At 35.5% G+C, this 12,032-nt stretch overlaps 1 protein-coding gene across 14 annotated transcripts in view; it reads left to right on the top strand.

Moving 5' to 3' along the window:
• The window catches only part of NRG1 (neuregulin 1), a 1,133,076-nt gene that overhangs the window by 1,086,133 nt on the left and 34,911 nt on the right, over positions 1 to 12,032 (top strand). For all 14 annotated transcript variants that reach the window (XM_039463389.2, XM_074383889.1, XM_074383887.1 and 11 more), the window contains one exon: positions 9,614 to 9,743. In XM_039463389.2, coding sequence (XP_039319323.2) covers positions 9,614 to 9,743 — 130 coding nt within the window. The remainder of the gene's footprint in view (positions 1 to 9,613; positions 9,744 to 12,032) is intronic.

Raw genomic sequence — 12,032 nt, 5'->3', positions numbered from 1 at the left:
GAACACTCTTATCCTCAAACCCTCTTCTACTCTCACCTCATTCACTAGTCTCCTGATCTTCATTTTCTCCCCTTTCAAAGGCTGTAGAATAGACCATTAATTTTATTAATTTTGGCCCTATTCAAAAGCCTAACTCTCTTCATGGCCTACATATTAAACATTAATTACAACCAGGTTATCAAGGGCTTCTCTGGCATGGAAAAGATAAGTATTCTCTGGTATAGAGAAAAAAATTACTATTTTGTAGTTTCATTAACTTCACCTCTGTATCCGTAATTCATGTCCTAGTCAAACCGAACTGCTGCCTTTCACCACCAAACGTGACATTTATTTGCTTACGTCCACATTTATTTGTTTTTTCCCTTTAGTGGAATGCCTTCTTCTCCTACAACCATAGGCCGAATTCACCTTCTTAATATATGGCTCTTTTAATGTATTTCCCATTCTTCATATTTATTGTTAGCTTCATATCTGACTGACCTAACTAATTGATATTTTCTGTTGCTCCTGTGAATATGATCACATTATTTCACTGGGTTTTCTTGATAGTTACTACTGCTAGCCAACCATATCGTCTTCAGATAATGACTATTTTATCTTCTCATTTTCTAAAGTTATATCACCATTTTTAAATTCCTGCCTTATTGCATTGGTTAGAACATTAAGAGCAATGCTGGATAGTAGCACTGATAGTCAATACCCTTTGCTTGTCCTTGACATTCATGGAATTCTCCCCCAGAGTTTCAGTGTTAAGGATCATTTAGATTATTAGCTAAAAGCAAATGTCTTTAGATGATACAGAATATCATTCTAGTTGTACAGTATAGACGTGTTTGGAACAACCAACCTGAAGTCATTATATTTTGTATTTTTAAATTTTAAATATAAATATAAGCATATATTTAAACAAATATATATTTTTTATATATATATATATATAAAATATCCATTTAAACATGCATATAAAAACCTGAAAATACAAAGGATTGTGTAATGAATCTCCATGTAACCATCACCACGTCAGCAGTTCTCAGTTTTGTTTCAGCTTAATCCCAGTCATTTCCCTCCACTCTATTTTGTAGCAAATCCCAGACATCTTATCATTTAACGTATAAATATTTGTATCTCTAAAAGATAAGGATTCTTCTATTTTTAAATGTAGCCATAACATATTTGACAAACATAAAAATTAATGATTACCCCTGAATATTATTATTCATTATCTAATCCATGATCAGACTTTCTACATTTATAGCTGTTTGAATCAGGATCTAAATGAAATTTGCAACCGTTGTGATTGGTTGCCATATTTCTTAACGCGCTTTTCAGTGTTGATCTTTTGAATCTTTCTCCTTTTTTCACTCTTTGTTTGTTTCTAGCTCTAGCTCCCTGTGTCTCTTTTTTCCACATTTATTATTATTTTTTTTTTAAGAAACCAAGTTATTTGTCCTGAAAAGTTCTCTGGGTTTTATTGCATCCCCTCTGATACCACTTAATTTAGTTCCTGTAGGTTACATGTATGTGGATGTTTGATTAAATTCAGATTTGATTTTTGAGGATAATACTTAATAGTTTTTAAAATATTGGCTTTCTAATTTTATCAAAGGTTGATTCAGTATCCATTGAAATGACCATATGGCTTTTATTTGCTGATGTCCCATGATATTTTCTTAAATGTGTTGTATAAGATAATGAATTTGCCTTATGATTTCTCTCTTTTGACCTTTCATCTACTTTCATTTCTAAATGGGCTTTAGTTGATGAATTAATTGACCTATGTCATTAAATGTCACATGGTAATTTCAGTAGCTCGTTGAATAACTGAATCCTTGATTCTTGTTGTGTGTTCAGCCCTCTTTGTTTTGATTTGTTTGGTTTGGTGCTGAAGACTTGACTAGTTTGGAACCTGACAGGTTAACATTTTCTACATTGACATGACCTTCTTCCACCCAAAATGATCCTGGTAGAAAATGCAGAGTATAGTAAAGAGTGTGTGCTTTCTACATTTAGCCTGGTGAGATCTATAAATATATCAAATTAAGCCAGTCAAATAGACTGCTGATATTTGCTTTGCAGGCTAAACGGATTCTGCTCCTTTAGAATCTAAGTATTGATGGAAAAAGATTCAAGGGACAGCTTGAAAGTTTGTGTACTCCCAGCTATGGAAATTTTATACTCATATAAAACTGTCAGTGATTCGTAGAAAATATATAGCAAAACTGTGTTTCTGGAGTTGGCTTCTTAGGTAAGAAAAGATTATTCGCTTTGTGAAGAAGAAAATGTACCTTTCTTGTAACTCCATTTAGTCAGTTATCCACTGTGGGAAGATACTTTTCTTCTTCTTTGGAAAAGCTATGACATCCTCCAAGGTATTTGTATCATTGAGATGTTTCTCCTAAGAAATGGGAGACTTAGGATGATTAGACTGTGTCATGAGTAAAACGCTCTGTCTGAAAAACAGAAAAAAACAGCAACTTGTAGGTTTGAAAAATAACCTTTTCTGGCAATCTTATTTTTCTAAGGATAACACTGTCTAATGACACCAAATCATTTGCTCAGCAACTGCTGGGAACTTAGAATCTACTTTCTGTTTAGCTACAAATGAGATCAGTGTTACAACAAAAATTATAATTTTGTTTTATGAGGAGAAACACCCAAAGGTCACTTTTCATTCTGCTGAATAGAAGAAATAATATCAGGGTCTGCCCAGAGAGCTTCTAAGGGAGAGAGGAATCTTATCCACTTTAGGAAGCATTTTCTAATTCACTTATGTGACCTTGAGCAAGCCTTCCCCTGTGCACTTTTGTGAATTCTTAGCTACAGGTATTTTATTAAAGCCTGCAGAGCTGTACTTTTGAGATGATCTGTATGCTCCTTAAAAATACAGGATCAACTCTAAATGTGCTAAGATCCTTGATGGTCCTATCATCCTATATGTGTTTGAGCCATGCCAAAGCCCAGGTTCATCAGTTAAACCAGTTAATCTCCATTGGCCCTTAGTGTCAACTTGTTCTTTGGACAAAGTGTCACCTTGTAAGAAGTCTACAAACCTCTAAGTGCTCCCAGCGTATTAGCTAAGTCCTGAGCTCCATGGGGTTGGATGCCCTAATTCTGCTTTAGAAAGTTCTGATTCCATTAATAGTCTCCTGAGAATTCTTCCTGGCTTCCCTTTTTGTTTCTTGAGCAGAGTTCAGTCAAGGAGAGGTCAAGAGAGATGATATGTGACTTACAGTCACTATATTGGCTCTGGGAACCTCCAACTCTCTGCAGGTTTTCTTTGATCTCCTCTGGTCACTTTCTTTCCTTTTCAAGTATGTATTTGCTATTCAGCAAAGGATTGAATGACTTCTCAGGAAAAAATGCCAACCCAGAATGACAAGGCATCCATGGTTCTGAGTCTGCTTCAGAACCTTTCTTTTGGGAAACTAATGACTCCACCTATCATTCCCTTGGCATCTAGAGACGCTGCCTTAGGTGGCACAGCTTTTCTGCCCAGCTCTGCTCTAGAGCTTCATCTTCAGAAGCCACCTAAGCATTTTTCCCCAGTAGGAGCTCTGTCTGCTCATTGTACCTAATTGCAAAGGAGCTATATTCGGAGCAAGAATAATAATTTCAGATTTCTTTAACTGGACATCAAAGAGCAGGAAGGTATGCAGATTTCTAAATATATAAGCACTGAAGATACTACAGGTAAGGTTAAAAAAATAATTTTTAGTGACTAGCCATTTAATATTCAAACATTTAAAATGTTTTAAATATGCATATTTTATTAAACAAATGACGTAGAGTTATTTAGTTAAATTTTCTGTAAGTAACTCATAAAGAATAGTCCTAAAAGCTGTGGGTGAGGACTAATTCATTCAAGGGAAACAGGATCTAATGATTGCTCCCTGGGGTATACACTGTATACTCATGCTAATTCCTGCTAATTGTCAAAGAAGAATAGAGTGACTTTTATCAGCAGTTTGCATTTGTGTAATGGTCCTGGTCTACTGGTTTTGTCTATCTGCTTCACTGATAAGGAAAACACCACTTAAAACAAGCAAGAAAAGCAAGCTATCCTTTACAGCATTATTTTCTTTTTACCCTGTCTTGAGAAGAGAAACACCTAGCATTCTACAGGAAATACTGTGTGATTCCATGGGAAAATATTAAGTAACAAGCAGAGAACACTCGATTATTTCTCAGCTATTTATTCTGTGTATTTACAAAACGGGCAACAGTATTATTTCCAAAATGTTGTTACAAACAAAGTTCATATTACATACTATAGACATGACACTATTTTAAAATATTTTGTACTTTAAAAAATTATTATAACACATAATATGTAATATTGTTAAGTTTAATTCTTGTAATTTGGGAATTCAGTCAGAAATATTAAAGAATTGTGTTGATCTTGAAAGAGTAAACTAATCAGGTGTTTATGATATTAATTCCTCTTAACTCAAATTATTCAATTTTATTTTATAAGGATATTAAGTGACTATACATTTTTGACAAATAGTTTTGATAAAGTTAAACATAGATTACTGATACTTACTTAATGCTTTATAATCATTCAGTGATTGTAGCTCCAAATTAGGCCATTTTTCTTCACATTTTACAGAAGAATAATTTCCTAAGAAACAACTCTTGAGTTCTGGTTATATATGTAAAATTTCAGTCTGGACAGAATTTTCTTTTTTACTTTTCTTTGTTCAATATTTATGTGATTAGTAATAGTAACAGTATCATATATTTGTGTGCAGTGTTGCAACTGACAAAGTGTTTTAATAAGCTTGGCAACAACCCTTTGGTATCTCATTCTTGCTGCTGAATTTTTGAAGGCAGGTATATAGAAGTCCAACAGCTAATAATTGGCAGAATTGTGCCTTGGACCTGATTCTTCCAAGCCAACTTCAGTGTTCGTTTCACTACATTTTATCTATGAAGGTTTCCTTCCAGGGAGAGTTGGTTAGGGTCTTAACAGTTTTCAACCCCAGTGATTTTGGTTGATATCCTTTTGTCCTGCACATAATAAACAGTCATTTAGGGGCCAGAATGGTGACTCAAGCCTGTAATTCCAACACTTAGAGGGGCTGAAGCAGGCAGATCACTAGGTGAAGAGATCGAGACCATCCTGGTCAACATAGTAAAACCCTGTCTCTGCTAAATATCCACAAAAAAAAAATTAGCTGGACATGGTGGTGCGGGCCTGTATTCTCAGCTGCTTGAGAGGCTAAGGCAAGAGAATTGTTTGAACCCAGGAGGAGGAGGTCGCAGTGAGCCAAGATTGTGCCACTGCACTCCAGCCTAGCGACAAGAGTGAGACTCCATCTCAAAATAAAACAACAAAAACAAAAGAAAAGAACTGTGGAAGGAGATGAGGAAGGAAGGAAGGAAGGAGGGAAAGAGGAAGGAAGGAAAGAAAGAAGGTGGGGAGGGGCAGGCTGCATGGAAGAAAGAGGGAGGGCATGAAGGAAGAGGGGAATCCTGTTGTGTGGTAAATGATTTTTGGAGCCCTGAAATGATGGTAGTAGTCTCCAAGTTCTCAGCTATTTCAGAGAACTGTCCGGATTCCCCAGCAATGATCATTCGTCCTGACCTTTTTTGCCAAGGCAGACCAGGTCTAGAATAAATTACTAGAAAATACGTTCTCTGGTGTTAAAAGGAATGGCCCAAACCACAGTTACTTTTGCACCAACCTAGTAGTAAGTTACAGCTTTACCTTATACTTTCTTCCCATAATATTGTAGTTGCTGACATACCAAGGAAAGCGCGTTTGGGATAAAGTGGTCGTATAAATGGCAAACATCAAAGTAATGTCAGATTTTGTAGTGTTTTTCTAATTGCTGTTCATTTAGCAGTCACTAGAAGATAACTCCCAAATTGTGAAAAACTAATCACAAATCAGAGGGAGACGAGGTTTAGGAAACACTGAATGAGTAAGATCTGCTTCACCTCCTTCCTGGAACAACTATGGGGTGGGGGTGAGGGGTCATCTTTTATATATTGAAACATATTTTATCTTCCAAATATGTTTACCTTTAATACAAGTCCTCCTAGCTCCCCCAGAAAGAATGCTGTTTGCTCTGTTTGGCATAGGACCCACTTTGTCTGTCTCATTATGTTTTGGTTGAATTGCCAAGTGGAAACTGATTTAGAAATACTGAGTGTGTATGGCACAGAGAAAAATTATCACTGCAAAATTTATCAGCCTGTGTAAGACTGTCAGGGCACTGTGTTCCAGTAGGGAGACCGAAAGGAAACCTGGCAAAAATCTGAAGAGTGTATGTAGCACCATCTCCATCCCGGGTTCTTCTGACAATTACAACTTACTCCTGTGCTTGGCTGCTGGTTCAGAGCAGCTTCATCCAGTCAGTTGATGCTTCGCATCACCTGGGAGCTCCTTGCTGCCTTACAGTTCATGATCATTTTTTGATCTCACTGCTGCTAAAGGATAAAAGTGCTAAGCATAATAATCCATGACTGTATGAGATACTTGCTACTTCATTTCCCTTCAAGAATCATTTTGCTATCAAATACCCCATTACTAGTTTCAGGTAATGATCTAAGATTTTTTTAAATGAATATTTCAGAGCTAGGTGCTTCAGGATAGCGTTACAAGGAAAATCATTTCAGGGAGATATATTTTTAAGGCCTTAATAAAAACAGTTGTTTCTAGTTTTTAACCTATGTATTAATCTCATTTTGATAATCTCATAAGATCAGGAAGTCTAAGGAAGAGGTATGTCTGTCTGTTGTTTATATCACTGCTATTTTTTATTGTTTACATTTTATAAGGAGTGTCTACATTTTAGGGGGAGGTGGAATGTTGGTTTTGTCGTTTTACCAAAAGTGTTGGCATTTGTCCTGAGAGAGCCCAGGCAGTGTTTGCTGTTCAGGTTGCATGAAAGGCAATCTTTAGCAACCTGTCAGAGATGCAAAGGCCACTCGGGTCTGCTTGAGGTCCAGAGTTCCTCTGCAGGACTGCACAGTGACAGCACACTGCAGGTGGCCCATTCAGCACTGTCACCTGGGGCAGCAAGGATACGGAGCTCCATTTGTCATCCCGTGGAATTCTGTCAGCAGTTGAAAGCCTTTAAGTACAAAACCTTTAACATTCAAGGCAAACTTCCTGATATTTTTTAAAGGCAATTGCTGTGAATGAAAATATTAATATTTAAGCACCTAAATAAGTAAGTTTTCACATGAAGAGATATTAGGTTAAAATTATATGTTGTGTGATATCTAGGAATGTTGTATATTCCATGGTTTTACAGACCAAACAATGCAAATCACATTCCCCTCTTCTCGATGAAGATGTTAAAGTATAACTGATATTTGATGGTAAAAATCAATTATCTCCTCATTCTTTCTTATTCCTTTTGTTTAGTTCGTTTGGTTCATAGGCCTGGAAAAGATGCCTTGAAATGTAATCTGAAACTAACTTTTTTTTTGGAGTAATAACAAAATTAGTCTAATTCTTATTTATCCATAGTAATGATTCCAGAATAACATGCATTTCCTTAGAAATAAAGTTCTCCTTTAAAAAAATATAAATAGCATATATCTTCAAAGTCCCCAGATTTCTATTGTCAAGCTTTTTCTCTCATTGATACATGTCCAAATTAAGAGTCTTCCCTACTTGCCCATTAATATTTGCTATTATTCGTTGAATGCATTTTTTTGTTTTTTTTTTTTTTGCCAATTCCTTTATCTAGATTATTTATAATCTCTACAAAATTCTGTAAGATTGCCATTAGCCCTGTTTTCTTAATGGGAATATTGAGCATCTGAGTGGTTAAGTGACTTATTCAAAACCAGTAGGGGGCAAGATTTGAACCACGTCTGTCTCCAAATTCCAAATTGTCTAGAGTGTCTTTTGCTGTTATTCCAAAAAGCCATGCTAAGACCAATGAAAGGTGTCCAAAAACATGCCTTGGACAGGGAAGTAAGAGGCAAGCAAGGCCATGAGTAATTCAGAAATGGAATAATCAGATGTTGAGTATTCCAGTCAGATAGAATAAAAATCAAACAGGGGAGAAGACAAAATTAGGTTATGTGTCACAACAAAATGTGGACTTACAAAGGAAATGAACAGGAAAGGCAGAAGAAAATGGAAAAGTAATACATGGCAGGTCAAGTAAAAGTAAACAAGGGTATATGAAACTCACATGGAAATAATAAAACAGAAATTAGTAAAGAACACAGACGAGATTAAAAATTCATAGGAATGTATCAGTGGACAAGAAAAAAATTGCCTCTAAAGTTGGACATTTTTTCTTTAAATGTGTATATAGAATCTGCACTGGTTTAATACATGGGCTTTGCTTTTCATTCTGATAATATCATTGATAAACATTGTATACATTAGACATTTTTTGGTTGGGACTCAGTATTGCCCATGCTGTTCCCAGTGATAGGAGAATCATCCTGGTACTAAATGCCCTGGTAGCCTGGGGCGGAGAGCTTTGGCCTTGTATAATTCATGTGCCCACTTTTCATGTAAAGTGAAGTTTGACAAGTGAATGTTAAGTTCGTTGTATGAAGGTATTGCAAACCAAAATTGAAACTTATTTCTACCCCTCATTCAAAATGGAGATATTTTGTAGTGCTTTAGTCTACATTTACAGTGATATTAGATTCTTTCCATTTCTTTAAAAGTATGATGGCAGTTGGATATTCAACCATATTCCTCTAAGAAATTAGAGTAGAAAAGAATGGCTTCTAATCTGCGTGTTAATATGTATCTGACTAATAATCTATAATGTTTTCACTGGGAACAAATAAGCCAGCTTACTTTTTTTTATATATCCATCATGTCTAAAAAATTTGAAGTCAATAGGCATGTAAAACATTTCAAAATAAATAATTTTATCAATTAGTTGCCATTAACAAATAGATGTCTAAATTTTGTGGCAATGACATGACTTTATACCATTATCTTGAACCTTCCTGGGAAATGTATTTTAATTACAATAGAGCTTGTCTTTTCCAACTATCTGGAAAATTATATATTGGTTAAAAATCTTGAGCCCCAGCTGAGTACAATAGCTCATGCCTGTAATCCCAGCACTCTGGGAGGCCGAGTCAGGTGGGCAGGAGATCCAGACCATCCTGGCCAAAATTGTGAAACCTTATCTCTTCTAAAGTACAAAAATTAGCCAGGTGTGGTGGTGTGTGCCTGTAGTCCCAGCTACTCAGGATGCTGAGGCAGGGGAATTGCTTGAAGCCGGGAGGCGGAGGTTGCAGTGAGCTGAGACGGCACCACTGCACTCCAGCCTGGCAACGGAGTGAGACTCTGTCACAAAAGAAAAAAAAAAAAGAAAAGAAAAAGAAAGAAAGAAAGAAAAGAAAAGAAAAAAAAAAGTTAAGCCCCTTTTCCTATTTAATTATAATAAAATTAGTTAACTCAATAATTCTCTCTTTTACAATTTGATTCCATGTAATTAGACCCAGAAAGTGCTTAACTTCTTTGCTATTGTTTGTAAGGTCTGCAAGCTTAGTGAAATCTCCTGTACCTTATATGAACTCTTCCTTTTTGGATGATTTAAGATTAAAGGCTGCTTAGAAGGGTTAAAAAAAAAAAAAAGTCAAAGTTAACCTTTCTCCTTTCTCTCTTCTTCAGCTACATCTACATCTACTACTGGGACAAGCCATCTTGTAAAATGTGCAGAGAAGGAGAAAACGTTCTGTGTGAATGGAGGCGAATGCTTCATGGTGAAAGACCTTTCAAACCCCTCGAGATACTTGTGCAAGTAAGAAAAGAAATCCTGTGTGTGGCTTATGTCTATAACTGCTTATTTCGGATGATTCTATGTCTCATGATGTATTGTTTCTTTTTTTCCAATTTTGTTGCATGATGTTGAATAATGCTGTTTTATATGGAGAGTGTTTTAAAACATTCACATCATTTGTCATCACTCCTCTGTCATATCCAGAATTGTTTTTTGCTCTTTTCAATGTGTGTGATTTTTTTTTTGCCATTATTTATAATGTTGCTTTTTTTGTGTTTTTTCTTGTTGTGATTCAGAAAAGATGTGCAAATATCATAGAGGCCTATAACTTTTGATATCTACTTCTATATTCAATGTATGAATTAAGCTGTAAGATAATGTTGCTTTCTTATCCCAGTGATCACCTGCAAAGTGAATAAGACAACCAAAAGAAGCAGAAAGGCAGAAGATTATTGACTGACATATGTCCGTTATTGATATTTAGCCTATATGTGCTATATGGATTATTGACTGACATAAGTCTGCTATTGATATTTAGCCTATATGTGCTATATGGACTCATAATTTGATGTGGCCCTAAGAAGATACATAATGTTTCACTGAAATGATGAAAATACACATTTATTTTGCTGTTCACAAATAGCTGTATCCCAAAAGTGATATATTTTAAAGGTTGTTCCTTTAAAAATGTAGTATAGAACATCTAATCAATTTTGCCAGCAGTCCCCAGCTGGAAACATGCAGTGGGGACATTGTTCTAAAGCAGCAATGCTTGTTCTGAAGGAGGGAAAACCATTTTTTTGTAAAAAAATATTTTTCATAGAATATTGGCATGTGACAAATCTTGAAAAGGAAGAACAAGTTTGTTAGAGAGGCAATTGAACTGATAGGAGCAATTAGCAAGATGAAAAAGACACAAGAAATAGTCAACTAGGTCATGTCTCTTTCATATCACAGAAGTACTGTATAAATATTTAGGTGCCAATTCTCATAAAACCTTAACTATGTTTATAAGTAAAGAAGTTCATCTTAAAAGATGTATGTTTTAAAGGCAAAAAAAAAAAAAAAAAAGCAACAATCGAAAATGCCATTTTGTAGGCCATGTTTTGCTGCTGTCTGAGCTGAGGTAGACTGGGCATGTCTGTGGTGTGCCTGATGGGAGCTCATGGCTCTGAACAAGTACCTTCCAGAACTGCTTCCTTCTTATACTCAAAAGCTCTTCTTTGAAGAGAGTAGATACAGTGTCAAGATAAGACAAGTTTTGGTGGTTGTATAGCTGATTTTATCAAAGACAGATAATTTGTAAAAGTAAATATAGTCTGTTAGAGCAAATAAAAGACTTGGAGCCAGAACAGAATTTTAATCTCAATTACTAAACATTTCTTCTATGGAAATAAATAATTTTTGTAAGACAAAGTGAAATGATAGGTAAAAGTCTTACAGAAATATTAAAGCAAGATGAAATACGAGTATGAGGCCAGGTGCATGACTGTAATCTCAGCACTTTAAGAGGCCGAGGCAGGCAGATCACTTGAGCCCAGGAGTTCAAGACCAACCTAGGTAATATGACAAAACACCATCGCTAGAAAAAATGCAGAAGAACAATTAGTCAGGCATGGTGGCATGCACCTGTAGTCCCAACTATTTGGGAGGCTAAGGTGGAAGGATCACTTGAGCCTGGAAGGTTGAGCCTGCAGTGAGCCGAGATTGTGTCACTGCACTACAGCCTGGGTGACAGAGTGAGACAGCCACACATACACACACACACACACACACACACACACACACACAAAGTATGTAGAAAAGATTATTCCTTTTAGATCTGAATTATCTCATATGACTGTTTATTGTTTAAAAAGTAATCTTAGAGATTCACTTCTTGAGCATTAAAATATTCAAATCTATATGCTTGCAGCAGAATACAAATCTATCCGATTTAGTCTCTAGTTCTACTGACTTGCTGTGAATACAGTACAAATATGAGACATCCCCATATTTATCATAGCAAATTGGGATGAACCAGCTTTTTAGTTTCCTGTAAGACTTTCTCTGATCGAAATAGAAAATGCCAGAAGCTGAGAATTATAATCTATAAAATATGAGGTTCATTTGATATATGGGAAAACTTTGTTACATTTTCCTAATCTTAAGCATACAATGTAATTGTAGTTTAATAAATCTCCTTGAAAAAACATTTAAATTATAGTTCCTTAAATTCTTCTTCTTTTAAAACAATGTACGCATATTATCTATGTCTCATATTTTTACTTCTCAGAAAAGCATCTGAGACCACTATATTTTAATTATCAT

This window comes from Saimiri boliviensis, chromosome 13 (genome assembly GCF_048565385.1).
Source record: "Saimiri boliviensis isolate mSaiBol1 chromosome 13, mSaiBol1.pri, whole genome shotgun sequence".
Lineage (NCBI taxonomy): Eukaryota > Metazoa > Chordata > Mammalia > Primates > Cebidae > Saimiri > Saimiri boliviensis.
The sequence above is the reverse complement of the archived record's forward strand: the minus strand, read 5'-3'. Positions and strand labels throughout refer to the sequence as shown.